At 32.7% G+C, this 17,381-nt stretch overlaps 1 protein-coding gene across 1 annotated transcript; it reads right to left on the minus strand.

Moving 5' to 3' along the window:
• Positions 1-1,233: 1,233 nt before the first annotated feature.
• Positions 1,234-17,338, minus strand: LOC126732868 (phototropin-1). The gene is made up of 22 exons (XM_050435917.1): positions 16,486-17,338; positions 15,033-15,215; positions 12,732-12,823; positions 9,703-9,985; positions 9,355-9,571; positions 9,149-9,219; positions 8,840-8,946; positions 8,681-8,730; positions 8,490-8,594; positions 8,139-8,198; positions 7,970-8,059; positions 7,327-7,403; positions 6,654-6,738; positions 6,077-6,157; positions 5,788-5,891; positions 4,447-4,496; positions 3,872-3,978; positions 3,599-3,721; positions 3,165-3,216; positions 2,756-2,868; positions 1,786-1,926; positions 1,234-1,626 (listed from the first exon to the last, which is right to left on the minus strand). The coding sequence occupies exons 1-22, from the start codon at positions 17,217-17,219 to the stop codon at positions 1,522-1,524; spliced, it is 3,030 nt and encodes a 1,009-aa protein (XP_050291874.1). The 5' UTR covers positions 17,220-17,338; the 3' UTR covers positions 1,234-1,521.
• Positions 17,339-17,381: the final 43 nt, after the last annotated feature.

The following is a 17,381-nucleotide window of genomic DNA, read 5'->3' on the forward strand; positions in this document are numbered from 1 at the left end:
TCTTATAATCTTCTTTAACTTGACAGAAGGCTCAGTTGAACCCAAATGAAAAATAAAATCCCAATAGGCTAAGTTTTTCCACTCTAATGTAGAGAGAATGTCAGTTGGACTCAAATAAAAAAATCCTAATAGAGTGTCACATTTTGAAGTTTTTGGCCTCTTTAAATGATGTTGCAAATGGATGTAATGATGTATGGTAATTATATCAATGAATGTATAATTTATGTGATTATTTAACATACCAATGTGTATTTTTTGTTTTTTCCTTAAATAATGTAGGATCTTACGATCCACGATCCGATCCTACGATTCACGATCCCACATACCTCCAACGATCTTACATAGGATCCCGATTTTGACAACCTTGAATGCATCTATTTTCTAAAGGGGAGGAAATGTTTGATCTAACGCGCTAAAAATAATTGCAAAATTTGTGATTTTCTTGAGAGAATACTTGTGCAAGTTGATACCACAATGATTATGACACACTGCAAGATGACATGGGCGATCACATGGAACTAATATAGGGTGGTATTGTTGGGTTATGCAAATGTTAACTCTCGTGGCTCTGAAAAAGAAGATTTCAACCCTCATGACACCCCTCCCCTCTCTGAAGTATGAGGTGATATTGCCTGAGATGGTACGGCATGCTGCATTTACAAAGATTTTGACATGTGAAGCAGAGTTTGGATTGCATGATTTAGTGGGGAATTCAAACTGCCGACAAACTTGAAGAGGAAATCAAAGTACCACAAAAACAACAACAACAACCACAACCACGTACTAGAGTCATTAAATGATGTTCTGCTATACTAGAGTCATTAAATCATGTGACTATGTGAGAAGCTTTGCAAGAGACAAACTGCAATGATTTTCTAGGAGGCTTTTGAGGACAGAAGTAATACACTTCATTGAAGTGCATATAATATTTTGCAGCATTATTGAGTTTACAGGCATATATGGATGGACAAGGAATCTTTTTTCCTGAAGAAAAATGTTTTCACAGTTTTGGATAGGCCTATATTAATCATAACAAACCATGTACATACATTGATTCTCTTGGATGGCAGGCTGTATTTGAAACCATGATTTTTTGGACAAGTATTCAGGTTAGGAAAGTTCTCATTTTTATTTCTGCATGGTAGATAAATTGAGATGCGATGATTGATGAACAAACCAAAATACAATGAAGAATATATATATTGGCAAGGGAAAGCATGGGGGAGAGAGAGAGAGGTTGAATAATTCAATTTAGACAAAAAATTTTAGTTCAAACCAACTGGGATTAAATTACACTATGCATTAATTACATAGGACATAATTGAACCTTAATTCCCTCCTAATAGCTACTTCCAAACACTGGCTAATTAAAATCTAACTCCACCCCAATAGAACAAGGAGCCCTTGAGAACCTCTCTATTTGTGTTTCCATTCTTGAAGCAGATAACAAAGAACTTGTAATTAATAAGACCAACGAAAAATGGAGACACATTTATCATGAAATAGCACGGAGGAAACCTATTAAAAAACATTCGTCTGAAGGTCCTCTAATTCCGGATTCACAATTTTGGCTTCCTTCTCAGCTTCAGTTGTTCCAAAGAGTGGAGCATCAAGTTCAGGAGGGTTCTGGAAATATATATCTATGTTAGTAATTAAATCCTATCAAAGAAAAAAAAAAAAAAATGGAAATTAGAGAACAGCTAGCACTATCCAACATAGTTTAAAATCTCCTGAATCCATTAACCATCAGTTATACTTCATGCCTCTAAATGTTTATGATCTTACCATACAGCGAACTAGAGCCCAATTGACACCCCGGAAAAATGGGTGACGCTTAATTTCATCTGCTCCTTCCCGAGAACCCAATCTGTTTTTGGGATCTCTGTGCAACAATCGGTACATTAACTGCTTTGCATGGAAACTTACCTGCAATAGACCAAATTTCTCTCAACACCAAGCCTTAAATTTTGGTTTCTACCCATAGTATTTGTATGCACCTTAAGTTAGTTTCCACATTCATGCACAATGTCTATAGCTGGGAATGAAGTTTGGTAAAGAGAAATTTTTGCGGTAGACATCAAATAAAATGTATGTAGTGTGATGTTTTGGTTTCTTTGCATAACTCTGCTTCTACTAAATCAAATGCTCTCAATGATTTAGGAAGACTTCTCCAAATGCCCTGAAGCATATATAGGTATTTCTTTTTTTCTTTTATTAATTGTTTTCCTTGAAACCCCATTTTCTTTATCCTTTCCCAAAAGATTAATTTCACAATCATGCAAAGTATGTCATAAACTAGTCAAATTGACAATTATATCACAAGCTAAAACCCTGATGGATAAATATAATCCACATGCTAAAGCCAAATGATGACAGGAATAGGGGAATGGAGTAACCCACATAAAGGGCAAGAATTGAATATCCATAAAATTAATAGAAGATTTGAGCATTCTTCAAAGTCAGATAATCATGTTTTTTACTGTGCTAGTTTAGGTTTCTATACAGGTTCCTAGAGCACCTAGAATGAAACTTTAGGATCTTCATGCTTTGTCCTTATGTTTTAATTGTCCCTCTAACTGACACTCTTTAAGCATGGGACTTTAATGCAAACTGCTTTCTTTTCTTAGTCAAGGAAAAAGCACATGATATCCTTAATTGTATGTTTGAATAATTTCAAGATGGTGTTTTAGAAAGATGATATGCCAGTTCAATAATATTAAGCATTAATGGGGAGAGAATAGTAGCAAGATCTCACCTGTATTCTTCCTGGAAATTTAAGATCCTTTTGAAGAATATTTGCAAATGTCTTTTGCCTTGTCTTTCCCCTAAATGGTGTATATGCGTAGAACATTTCGTATAGAAGAATGCCTAAGAAAATGATGTCATTTGAAAAAGTCCATTAATATATCTCATATGTCAATTCTTTTTCTTGGTAAAATTTATGAAGAGTGCCATTAGTTTCTCACTTTAAGCTTTTACAATTGGATTTGGATTTTTTTTTTTTTTTTTTTTTTTTTTGCCATTTGTATTCTGATATTTTTCCCCCGAATCATAGTTATTTTAAAAAGAAAAAGCTGGTTGTATCTAGTAGGAAAAAATATTCTTGAAGCAAAATTATGCATTTATGATGTTGCCTCACTTCATTAATAAAATAACAAAATTACCAAGAGCCCACCAGTCCACCGCACTAGTATGGCCTGCCCCAGTTATGATTTCCTGCCAGAAAGTGAAAGGTAATGGTCATTCAATAACAGAAAATATGAACCTGGCACCTAAGTTGAGAAAAAAATGAAAATGATGATCCTCAAGAAAGAACTGTCTCAATAGGTTGGAGAAACAACACAATGTGGCAGAGGATGGTTGAAGGAAAAAAGAAAAAGCAGTGTAGTTTTCCCGGTGAGTTATTTCACATCTCTTCCGACATAAAATTTCTATACTTGAACTTCTAAAATAATTCAAAATGCAACAATAGATGCATATTCATTTTTGTCTGCAACAATTTGTGCAATTACTTCAAGATAAACATATGCAACATGCAAATCTTGAAATCCAGCAACCATAATAATATTAGAAACATTTATGCTCAAAGTTGACAAACCGGAGCTATGTACTCCTCAGTGCCAACAAAAGAATTTGATGCTCGCATAGGTTCAGCCATAAAAATTGGATTTGGTTGACCCTTCCGTTTCTTCTTCTTTTCAACTATAGCTGGAATCAAAAGCTGCAAAAAAACACAACCAATCCATCAGACTTATTCTAACGTGTCTCAAAACATATTGGATCTATGCAAATATTTTCCTTCGTTTCAAATATCTCTATTCCCCTTGTCCTGAGAAGATTTATGCTAAACAAGATTTGATAACTAGAATACCTGTGGTTTGCAAGATGTCAAACATGACAAATCAAAATCTGTCAAGGACACATGCCCATTGCTCTGGAGTAAAACATTTTCAGGCTTCAAATCCCTGTAAATTATCCCTGTAAGAAAATCAGAAAGAGACTCAGTAAAAGTATGAAGATGCAAGTATGCATTACTCGCACTTTTTAAAATCACAAATACTCGTGCATCAAAACTTGGATCAGAAACTGCATATAAAATATGCTGGCAAGCTTTCAGTAGCATAAATGGTAGTGACTATAATCATTTGTGTATCTGAAATATCATTACGCAGGTATGACTGAACGAGCAAAAACTTCAGGAAGCATCACAGAAAAGTTCACACAGTGATCAGTAGGTTCACGTTGACAGTCTCATGTGGAGAAGAAAAATACTCTGGATTATGGGATTTGAAAACTATTGGATGAAGTATTATTTTAGTCAACTGTCTCAGATAGAGTTACTTCAACAAATCCCTCGTTAACTGAGAATATGTTTTCCAATTTTCACTTATGGAAAATCATCACTTATACTGAAAAAGAAGATATACAAAATGAATAATAGCTTACCCAGACAATGAAGGTACTCCAATGCAATGACTACCTCTGCAGCATAAAATCTACGATCATCAATGATTTCATGTCAGTTAGAATAAAACTTAGCAACAAGTCATGGGAATAATGACCCTGATAGATTGACTAATGGGAAATAATGCAGAGAAAGAACTACCATGAGAATGAATTTGTTTACAAAAACAATTCTTCATTCTCATGTTTACACAACCATTCTTAAGTGTTCAGTACAAGGCATTTCTCAGAACAATTAGTTGCAACTTATAACAGTACTAATCAAAATCTGTTTGAATAGTTTTTAGGTATTATTTATAAATTTGAACATCATGATCAAGCTCAGAACATTAGTGTGTAAGTCTTACTTTCAAGATTACCATGAAGTTTCTGATGAAAGAGTGAATACATGCAAAAAAAATTGTTTTTATGCAAGCACATGATCAGCCAAATCAGAGTGGCCACACACACCACCAAAAAAATGTGTATATACATACTGAAATGAAGTTACCACCTTCTTTCATCATAATTAGAAATGATTCTCAGTCACTGCTGAATAAGAATTTCTCTCTCATTCATAAAACCCGGGCATCCAAATAAGACTATAGAATGGGGATCAAAAAGGGTTTGATTTTTCCTTGGTGTGGAAGAAAATTTTCTTATTGAAAAAGTAATTGGTGTTCATTGTTCATCAATGAATAGAATTGGAACCTTATAAATAAGCATTTTTGCAAAGGGTTTGGTGGCTTTTTCCCAAGAGTCCTCTCATATGAGGAATGGAGAAAACTTTTAGAAGAACAAGGAGTGGGTTTTTTCAAAGAGTAGTTTGAGTTTTTTTTTTTTTGTGTGTGCGTGTGTGTGTGAGAGTTACTGAGAGTATTAGGGCTTTGGGATTGTGTTTTTGTGAGTTAGTTTGTGTTTGTGAGAGATTTTTTTATGTTGTGAGTGTTTTCTTTGTGAATGTAAGTATGTGAGTTTACTTTGTGATTTTTGATTGAGAATAATTGATGGTGGATGTTGGTTGGTGTTGCCTGTTGATGTAGGCTTGGAGTTAGCCAAACCACATTAAATATTGTTATTTATGTGGTTGCTTCTGCTAGCCCAAAATCACAACAGGATCACTTTAGATACGGAAAGAAAATATGATCTTGAAGCAGTTTCCATATGACATATAAGCTAGGGAATAAGCTTAGAGAACCGATTACACAACTAGAAGAGCAATAATTTTAGTCTATTGTCATATTCTCATAGAAAGCTCTCAAACATCTGTGCACTATGATCAGCCCTTTCCTCTTTGTTTTATCTGGCTGTGAATGTTTTGCAATTATCTTTCAAATAATTTACCTCACTGCATCTTCCTTCAAGGCCTTTGTGGGTTGTCTGTCCAAAAGCATGAAGAGTTCTCCACCAGGGAAGTAATCAGTTATCAGACAAACATGTGTTTTGGTCTGCAAAGTAAATGCCATCAATAGAACTAATTTTCTATTACACTTGTTAGTATCTCAGCTTTTTATACCATTGCTGGCATTAGAATCAAGTTAACCAAATAATCAATTTAGCTCCTACAGCTCATAACAGTTTCCCCATTTAAAACAGTCTCATACAGTACTAAGAGTCATAGAGGACTTCTAACCTGAAATGAAGCATAGAGTGCCGGAAGAAAAGGGTGGTCTAACATGTCAAGGATTTCTCTCTCTGCACAAGCTCTATGCACCTGCGAAACATGAAGGAAGGGAGTTATGTAAAACATAAGGAAGAGTGCTGCGACTAAATGATCTATGAATTACTAATAAAAAATTACTCAGCATCTAGAGAAATACAGGGGAAAAAATTGATATCAGAATGCTGACTCATTTTTTGTTGTAAAATTCTCTGTCCCTTTGAACTGAAGCTATAAAAGTAAAAGAAAAGACCTGATGATATGGTAATATCTTCCAGTTCAATTATGTAATTACATGTAGATGCAATGGGATCATAAAAGAATGAATGACAGAATGTAGTGCATGTGTTAAGCTGAAAATTCAAAGTCTAATTCAATCAATTGGTAAGAAAAAAAAATGGGTCGAAGGAGAAGACCGCATAGCTAAAATAGTACATAATGTAAAACAGGATCTGGTGGGGCATGTTTAGTCACAGGCAGAAGTGATGACAAGTATGCTAGACTTCTAGCAAGAAAGAAAAAGAAATATGCATTTAATCAATTTTAATACCTTGTTTCGGTTGAGCATAACATCTTTATCCATTGCCTTCATGGCAAAATGCAAGCCAGTTCCACACAATTCCACCAAATGCACACTGTCAACCCAAAGAAGTTTGAGTTAAGATAAAAAAAAAAGAAAAAAAAAAAGGAAGCTCTTAGCAAGATTACCAAGCAATTTTGAGTTCAGCTTACATTTTCAGCAAAATTAGAAAAAATTTCATCCTCCTAATATCTTTAGGTAGCAGATAATTAACTCAAACTACTTAGATTTAGTTACTGAAACCAGCCAATTATACTCGCAACTTATAGCGTATAGCAACACCAGTTATGAACATCCACTAAATTGCCAGTAGTTGTTTCATGGTCGAAACAGTTGAGGTGATACTACTGACAGTGCTTTTGAAGTGAGAGTAAGATTTGATCTCATTCTAATAGCACAGTAAGTGCGGGTTAAGTCAAAGAACAATTCTGAATCAGAAATAAGTCAAGAAGTCAATATTGTGGTCTCAGGGGGGTTTATATATATCTTACTATTATTCTATGGCTTGTTGTAACTTGTAACAGTATACAGTCATACTAATTATAAGTCTTCAGGCATTAATATTCTACGACTCATATTATATATATACCAAGATTATTATTACTGCAAAACTAAGGGGGAGATTGGAAAAAGAGGATCAAACCTCCCAGTATCACCAGATCCCAAGGGTTTTATTGGCTGAAAATGTTTCAATCCTATCTGCTCTCCACTATCTAGAATCTGCAAAATAAGGGTTATGTAAGCAAACTATAAAAAAAATATACACGATATTCAAGAAAAGAGATGAACAGAAATTGAAATACTTAAGACAACAAGGAATGCAGAAAAAATTATCGCACATTCTTATCTTGTTAATCAACTGACTGCAAAGTGCAGATTGTGTGAAGTAAAATGTGCTGAATGTGATACATGCATGTACCTATAAATTACAAACGTTTCTAGCAAAATGATAGTATGCAGAATCAAACAGAAAATGTAGAAAATTTAAAGTATAGCTTCTAAATTTATAATTTATGGAGACAAGGGAGAACGTATATTCCAGATGAATTGTGGCATGTGCTATAAAGTGAAAAAAAAAAATAAAAGGAAAAGAAAAAAAAAAAATTGAGAAGCAGTGACTTGGTACTTTGTACTTTCTCAATTTCATTAGTTTGTGCCCTATATTTGTTAACACTAATGCTGAATTATTTTGAAGAAGTAAAAAAAATATAAAATAAAATAAAATAAAATAACTTTATAACTTTGCCATTATAAGATCAAATGACTCTATTTACAGGGATAAATACCTTTTGGATAGCACTCCAAGAGGTGGTGCCCTTCCTATGAGGTTTTGGATGAACTACCTTGGAATGGTTAATCCATAAATCTTCTGGTTTCTGCAGATAGCAAGATCTGTTCTCATAATTGTGCACCCAAAAGCTTTTCAGAACATGTGGTTTAAGTTTAGGACATTACCAAATTGGCATCTGGAAGTTCTCTCACTGCCTCATTAACATTTTCTGCAGTTGATATGACCTGAGGGCGGACGTCCAATATATTTGTTACAGCAAACCAACCAATTTCCAATAATTAGTAATTGACACTATATACAACGTGCATATTTGGCCATAAAAGAAATGTGAATCTCCATTCTTCCAAACAAAAGAAACAATATTATTAAACTAATATTCTGTATGCAGAAAACTTTCATATTCAATGCTAAAATATTAGACCTCTAAATTGACATTTATATAAGCTTGACACCTGAAAGAAATTCAAAAACATAAGAAAGAAAGAAAAAAAAAAGCATGTGAACAGAATAGAGACCAGTTTTTCACTCTCTTTTGCAGTGTCTTCCGGGATACAGTTGCGAAGTGGCTCAACATGCTGACTACCATCTAGTTGTACCCCAATAAAGTATTGTACTTCTCCCTGTTTAACAAGTACAGATTCCAATAAAAATTTGTCTCATAGACATCACATTATGCCTTGCGAAGAATATTTGAGGTTGTATGTACCTTTTGGTCACGCATAGGTTGCAAATGAAACAAATTCCAGAACTTTTTACCTGAATTGAGAGCGAAGGTGTTTATTAAGGAGGGGATAAAAGTTATTTAAGACAGTATTTCATATAAGGATTGTATATAGAGTATATAAATTGCAAAAATTTAGCACACCAGTCTTCGTGTAGTTAATGAGCTGGACAGTGACTTCTGTTTGGTTGTCTATGGCCTCTCTAATTTTCCTCACAGTTGCAGGATCAGTTTCAGGTCCTTGCAGAAACCTGTAAAATCCAAACAAAATATATATACATGTGGAATCTTCTTCGATTAAGAAAATGCAGTAAAGTGAAGAGTAACACTCCCTATTATTCCATTTTTAGAGTACGGTATTGGTACTGCTGAATAGATAATAACTTCTTCTTTTTTCTTTTTTTTTCATTTTCATATTTTGAAAACATAACATTAAACAGTTTTGTGGCGCACCTGCAATTTCTTCCCAGGATTTCTTCACGACTATATTCTGTAAGCTCTAGGAAGCTATCAGATGCAAAAATCTGAAGTTTTGAAAAATAAGAAACACTAAACGTTTTAAATCTTCATCTCCAATGTGCAAAATGAAATCCAAACAACATTATTAACAATAACGTAGTTGGAGCAAAAAAGAGAACACTTTTAATTAGGATTCTCACAATGGGATTATCAGGCAGCCTTGGATCAGTAATGACAAAGTTTTTCTCTATACGTTCGAGTGTAGTAGCAAGATCAATTCCCTTTCTCATCTCCTTCTTTCTGGTGTTGTCATCAACACTGTCACGACTCTCATCATCATCTTCATCACTCCAATCATCATGCTCAGCAAACTCAGAGTCAGAGATATCAGTGTTGGGTTGGCTTTTCTTAATTTTCCTGAATAATGGATAGAAGGCCAACATGAAAAAGAGCTCACAAGATATACAAAGGCAGTGATAAAAATGTGTAAGTTAAATATGAGAACACAATTTGCAATTATAGTAGTCATTCATAACAAGAGATTATACCCCATTAAAGAACGGCGACCAGATTTTTTCTCTTTCTTTTCAGGCAACTCACTGATACGCTGCATTGAAATTCTTGGACCACCCCCGAGTGAGTTCCTTCTAGGTGGAGCAAAACTCTCTGAATTTCTCCTTGCTATAACTTCAACTCTCTCCTCTCCCTCTTCCCTGCCACCTCCTGATTTTCGGAAGACGGGACGATTTGCTGATTCACTGAGTGCACGAGGTCTCTTCACCGCCTCCACAAGCTCAGTTACTGAACTAGTAGCTCTTTCTTTCTGACGAGCTGCAACAAACAGCATATTAGAGTATTCAATCAAGTCTAAAATCGTTGCACTTATTTTTTTAGAAGCATATCTTGAACAACCATGAAAAACTTATTACATCTTGAAACAAAACTGTCAAAATTATTATACCTTAGGAAGTATCATTACATTATGCCTTCCTTTTTACCCTTCATCTTGCTTCCTTTTTACCCTTCTTAGTCCTCTCATATTATGCCAATACTGGCAATCTTAAAATGCTTGTAGTATCTCATATTCTAATGAAAATGCTACTATTTCTTTGATGGTAATAAATCAATGCACAAACATTGAGCAATATAAAACAATAACAAGTTTGTTAACAGTTTGGTTGATCTCTACAATCAAACTGTTGCTTATTTCTTGGGCTACTGCTGGCTTACATATTAGGAAACCAAGTTAGAAAAATTGTTCTTGAAGTCACACTAATGCCATGTTTGTGGAGAAATCAAGGAAAACCAGTTGAGCAAATAAAATCTGTAGTTTTTCAGAATAGTTGAAGTTAGCTTGTGCTTTCATTTTGGGGGCTGCTTGTGGCCTTGTGTCCCATTTATCATATTCATGATTACAAACTCAAATGGATCCCTCCATTTCCCAAGATTCCATTTTTTAATTGAAACAAATGGAGTATTACACATCATGAGAGATCTCAAAATTCCTGTCATCAAGATTTAATCTCAGTTTAATCAAGTTTTTCTAGACTTGATTAACTGATTTCATTCAGTTCAGTATCTTTAAAAAAAATAAAAATAAAAAATGGTTGCTGTACGTAGTTCAGTCTTTAGTTTACACTAATTCTTGAGCTATAATAACCAACAGAGTTGTTGCATTATCTAACCATCTCTAGACTTATATATGGCCAGCCTTTTATTACAAAATGACTCATTAGACAAATGTGTGCTACTTTTCAGCGATCTATCAAAATAAGCATTATGTATATGGTAATTGATAATCCGAACCAAAACATTTTTTCTCTTGCAAGGTTATCGTCCATGGACTTTGTCATGAGTATCAATTTGGTAATTTAACTTTAAATTTGAAAAATTAACCTCCTAAACATTACATTTGTACAAATCAAACATTCTTTCATGGTCAAGTGATTTGAAACTAACTAAAACCTAATGTTGCAAAACCATTTTCACATAAAGTGATTAAATTCTTAAAATTTAATGAAAATATTAATAATAAAAAAATGATTTGTCACAATCCTAAAAACTAGGTGGTTGATTGTTCAATTAAAAGTCCAATAAACAAATTGACATTCATACAAAAATCAAAGGTGATATTTATAATTTTTTTTTCTTTTTTTGTACAAACTAAATTATGATCATGCAATGCATGACTTAATCAATAATCATTATAACAACTAAAAAAATCAATATTATAATTTCTTTTAATTTATTGACTAATGCATATCGTGAAAATCTAAGTTTTTATAGTATATATATGATAGATTAAAAATAAGTTAAATAAATAATTAATCCACTTTTAGATATCTTAAAATTTTTTATAATTGAGTTTTAACTAGATTAGCATTTTAATTGTTTTTTTAATTTTGGCAATAGAGTTTCACTTAAAATGACTATTTTAATTATTTTAATGTACTTATAATTGGTCACATGGCAACATTATGTCTACAACTTGTAATGCATGTAGTGAGTCACATAGTGTAAACATCACATGATGTTTACACCCAAAATTTATTACTAAAACAAAAAATTATGGTAGATTATGAAACTAATAAAATTATCTTAATTAAATTTCTAAAAATCTTGGTAATAGAATTTTAATCGGATTAGTACTTTATAAACTTTTTGAAACTTTAGCAATAAAGTTTGAGCATGTAAATTATTTTAATATATTTATATAATTTCACAACTCTTATATGATATACCAAATGTGTAATAAAACCATGGAAGTTTTTGTTGTTGTTTAGTATTTAGATATTTTTTAGTCACTACTTATATGAGTTTAATTTTAAAACATCTATCAATTTAGGTTTAATTTGAAAAAAAAAAAAAAAAAAACTCAAATAATAGGCGAATTATGTAATTAATTTATCAAAGTTTTTAATAAAATGTCATCATTTTTTTAGAATAATAATAATAAATTTTAGTCATTTAACACAGAGAAAAATAGACATTGCTCCATTTGTTTTGAAGTAAAATATTTTTCGAAAAATGTTTTCACATTTTTAGATGTTTGATGGCATATAAAATGTGGTTAAATTTGTAAAATATTTTCCGTGGACCTAAAATCCTTTATATGAATTTTGTACAATGTTTTATCACATTTTTAAAGATAAAACATTTTACAATTTTCTTATAAAACATGTTTTGTAAAATGTGGATAAGCTATCGATTTTTTTTTTTTTTTTGGGAAAAAATTTACTTATCATATCAAATACTTAAAAATATCTTACATATAAAATATTTTACGTTTGAAAATATTTTATTTCAAAACAAATAGTGAGTAAATATCAATATAGGTTTTTTTTTTTAGTGGGATCAATTTACGTTTTAAGTTTTAACTTTTATTATATGGAATATAATGTAACTTTTAATGATTTCTTAGATTTCATTAGACTAAGTGCCCCATTTTCCAACACTAAATTATGAGCTCAAATTAATTATAAGAAAGAAAGACTGCATGTATTGTTTTTTTCTGACTATAAGAAAGAAAGAAAGAAAGAAAGAGTAATGTAGAATAGGAATAGGACAGGTGCAGTACCATCATATCGAATCAATGACTCGGGCAATCCATTGGGACGCAACATCTTATCCTTGGCCCCTTCTGTATGCTTACTCACCTCCACTTGCATTCTGCCAAATCAGCAAACAAAAACAAAAACAAAGATAAGCATCTCAAAGCTTTATTACATAGAATTCTCTGTCCAATATTCCATCACCGCCGATCAAAGATTGGACGGTACTAGTAATAAGTGAAACGACCATCAAGCCAGGTACTCTAAAATAGGGCCACATTTGAAAATATTCAGCACAAACAAAGCATTGAATCTTGCAAATGGACAGTGACATAGAATGACCCAGTTGGCCAAAAAAGTCGTCCTCAATTATCGGGGTTGTGAGTGACATCTCTAACATTCATGGGACAAGTTGCCACTCCCCCATTTTTCTTAGGTCTAGTCAGTTCTCATGTGCTATGTTTCTGAAACAAATGCAGCAAAGTTAGTATGATGTTTTATTACTAGCACCATTTATCAATCATGCTAATCTTTGTCTGTAGATTTTCTGTCCAGCAATCTTTGTTGTCCAACCCTTTGGTGGTTTTCCCTCCACAGCTAGCCCACAGGTTTCTTTCATTTTGTTGATACACACAAAATCTATAGCCACGAAAATTTTCGCATAATGTTTCACTCTCACTTTGCTGTGTATTGTGAGTTGGTATTACCATTCATCGGATGTATATATCCCTCTTCTCACATGGGTGCATGGTAGATTTTCTCATATATGATAGTGGGCACATGAGGTGAATTATAAGGGTGTATGTGGATTTATTAATTAATAAATAAAAAAATTCGGTGCATATAGCAAGGCTTTATGAATATATATAAGTCTTATCATTAAAATATTAGTGATTTAGAGGGACAAAGAAAAGAAATATGAGTAGTTTCACAGCTAAAGATGTCCAAGTCCAACTCCTTGAAATCCAAAAATAAAATGTTACTAGACATTCTATAAATTGCATTAATTTTGGGAGACAATTTCAACTCATTTGTCACTAAGTAATATCACTTTTATTATACATCAATTGTAAAAGAGACTATATCATATTACTTATTTCAAAAGCTTAGATGGATTAAAAAGAGAAGCAACGTTAAGGACCAACTTTATTGACAATTTATTAAATTGATAAATTGTGATTGAATTAATTAACGACAATTTCATATGGGTTTATACGCCCCATAGTGATCCCTTTTTTTTTTTTATTCATCAATAACCATATATTACCTAAGTGGTTGTGAAAAAAATTAAAAAAAATTGTGGCAGTGAACTGATTGTATGAATATTTGTGGAAGTGACAATTCTAGCCAACAAGGAGGACGTGGCCGCCATGTTGCCCGGAAAAAGAAAATTCTTTTTTCAGTTTTTTAATCGCTGAGGAAAAAATCTAACCAAATTTGAACTGACAGTCTAACTGGAAGCCGGAGAGTAAGAACTAACAGTCTGACTCAGTAACACTAAACAACCCCACGCAAAAGGAAAAAAGTAAACCTTTTAAACTTCTTTTATATTTTCTTTTTATTAGCTTCTCTGCTATTTTCTTTTTATTAGATGTGAATTTTATAAATTTAACATTAGGTTGCATATTTTTATTATGACAAAGTTTAGGTTACAACTTTACTTAGTATCTTTTTATTAGAAGTGAATTTTGACAAATCCACCATTGAATTACATCTTCTTTTTATATCCTTCATCCTTCCAAAACTTCTAAAATAATTAAAGATTAATAGCTATATCATCAATAAATTATTTAAATTGAAAGTTTTTGTAGTTTATAGTTTTGCATAAAATATAAAATTATAGATCATATAGTATATAATATTCAATAGACACAAAATTTAACATGTGAATTAACTGTTAAGAACATAAAAAATATGCAATCTAATGGTTAGATTTTCAAAATTCACATATGTATAAGAGTAATTTGAAGTGTACATTGGAGAGAAACATTGTCTCATGCAAAATGTCAAGACTAATAACTCCCTCTTTTATCCATTATTATTATTTTATTACGTTAATTATTGTTGTATGTCGTAAGCATTGAGTTACACGCTAACATAGTGATGTAATTTTACACGGCATTTTACCTTCTTATTTTTTTTAATTCAATAGTTACACCAGAGTGTGTGAATTTAAATCATAAATATTTTAAATACATTGGGAGATGTAAACTAATTAAGCTACAAGATGGCAAACCAATGCTACTATGGTAAAAAGATAGAGCAAAAAACAATAAGAAAAAACAAAAAGAGAGAGTAAAAACAATAAGAAAGGAAAAGAAACTGACCCGATAAATTTAAGGACTTTGCCAGTATCGTCCTTGATGGGTGAAATGGTGAGTAAATTCCAAAAGGGAGTGCCATCCTTCTTGTAATTGAGCAATCTTCCACAGTAACTTGACCCTCTCTGCAACGCTTCCCTTATCTTAGCTACATCCTCTGGGTCCGTATCTGCACCCTGTAAAAACCGGCTGGACCACCCAATTTTGTGTCATTAACACCCTTTTCTACTACCGTTCTAACACTAAATTACATAACCCAGAATGTTTGGTAGCCTCGAAATCGAATATAGTGGTTGGTAGGTACCATACGTAACGGTTATTAATTAGGTTTTAGTATCCATATTAAGAAATTTTTATGGATAAAGGAAAAGTAATTTACTACTATTTTGACAGTTTTTTTAATTCTTTATAAAAACTTTCATAAAATGAATGGTTAATGTATACTTTAAAGACAAAAACACAAAAACATACATTAATCGAACTCTTATTAATTTAGTCCATACTTGTATAAATTTAGTCTCTTAGTTGGTTTTGTTTTTTTTTAAATAGAAAAATAAATATTGTACCATTAACATTTCTATTGGAAATATCAAAATTCAGTTAGGTTCCCAGTTTTTGAAATCAAAATCATTATGAAAAAAAAAAAATTAAAAAAAAAAGTCAAGGTCATTCATGAGTTTCCTTTCTATCTAAATTTTAACAAAGTTAATAGCTGAAATTAACTTGATTTCGAAAATTTTACACTTTTCACAATATCCCTTTAATGTATATTCCATTTACTAATTTATTAAAATATCAATGAAAGTGACATTTAAGGATGTAATTGACAAAGTTGAGAGTATATATTAAAACGATATTAATACTTGGTCGGTGGGAGAATAAATCGACACAATTAATACTTGAGGATCCAGATTGAACTCTACCCCCATAGTTAGACTACCAAGTTAATAATATTTAGTCAAGCAGTTAATTGCAAGTATATTAATTTCAGTGTTTTGTTTCTATTTATGAGAGAATATATAGTAAAGATCAAAACACTGTGAAACTACATATTTATAATTATAATAAAAAAAACAATTCTTAACCAAAGTTTAAAACAAAATATATAATAAAACCAATTCATTAAAAACAAAAAAAAATAAAAATAAAAAGTAAATTTCATTACGATGTTTAGACTAATGTTAACCAGATTTAAGACATTTTAAAACTGATTAATTAGATCCCTAAACCCAACTTATCCCCTAGAAGACAAAACTTTTTAGCAAGCCTAACAATATTTAAAGACTAAATTGACTTTAGAAATTAAATTAATAATTTTAAAATATCTTAGACTCTACCAGTATTAGGTCAAGTTAACGGGGTTTACCCAAAAAAATAAAAAAGTGAATCAACTACGTGGTTTGTGCGAAAGCAACACTAATCAGTAATCACTAATCAGCAATGGTAAGAAAAACAGTACCAGTTCCTTCCTACGATCTCTTTGGAAGTGTAACCGGTCATCTTGAAGAACCCGGCACTCGCGTACATTATCGGATAATCGGGTTTGGTGGCATCCGACACAACGAAAGTTTGTTGAAAAGCCGATAGTGCATCTTTTAAGTCCTCCGAAACTCTCGGAATGAAATTGTTCCCTCTCGGATCGTCCGATAACTCGCCCGAGCTACGCACCGAGTTGTTCGAGTTTCTTCTCGAAGTGCCCGCCTTATTATTATCATTATTATTATTCGCCTCCTCACTCGAACTCCTCACCGATACGCCTTGCGGCTTTCCGGTCTCTGTATCGGTTTTCAGCACCAATCCCCACTCGGCTGCTCTCTGTACCGCCGCCGTATCGGTAACCGCCGGTTCGCCCGATACCGAATTGTTTTCGTCGATGAATGCAGATAAGGTTTTCTGGGTCTGCGGCGGTTGTGACGGTGGTTGTGGAGTTGGGTCCTTGAGAGCCATCCATGAAGTGATTTCTTCGGCTCTGCCAGACTTGGAGGAGGAGAGCTGGTGGTCCGGTGGTTCCGGTATGCTGCCACGTGGCTCTTTCCAGTTCTGCCACGTGGGATGGGAGCTGAAGCCAGCTGGGTTGTTGTTGGTTGGCCTGGTTGTGGAGTAGGTTGAGGGATTGAACACCTCGAGCGAACCACGTGAGTCTCTTGTTAATGGTGGTATCAGAGTCGTTGGCTTATCTGATTCTTCTTCCATCTCTCTGCAAATAGTTCATAATAATTATGATAGTTTTACTTTACTAGTAAAGAACACGAAGAAGAGATGTGGTTGTAGAATAAGACTAAAAACGCGGAAAAGGTCTATTTTACAAGTAATGGTGTACAATCTTTTTATATGAATCTAATGGTGTACAATCTT

Source organism: Quercus robur, chromosome 1 (genome assembly GCF_932294415.1).
Source record: "Quercus robur chromosome 1, dhQueRobu3.1, whole genome shotgun sequence".
Taxonomy (NCBI): domain Eukaryota; kingdom Viridiplantae; phylum Streptophyta; class Magnoliopsida; order Fagales; family Fagaceae; genus Quercus; species Quercus robur.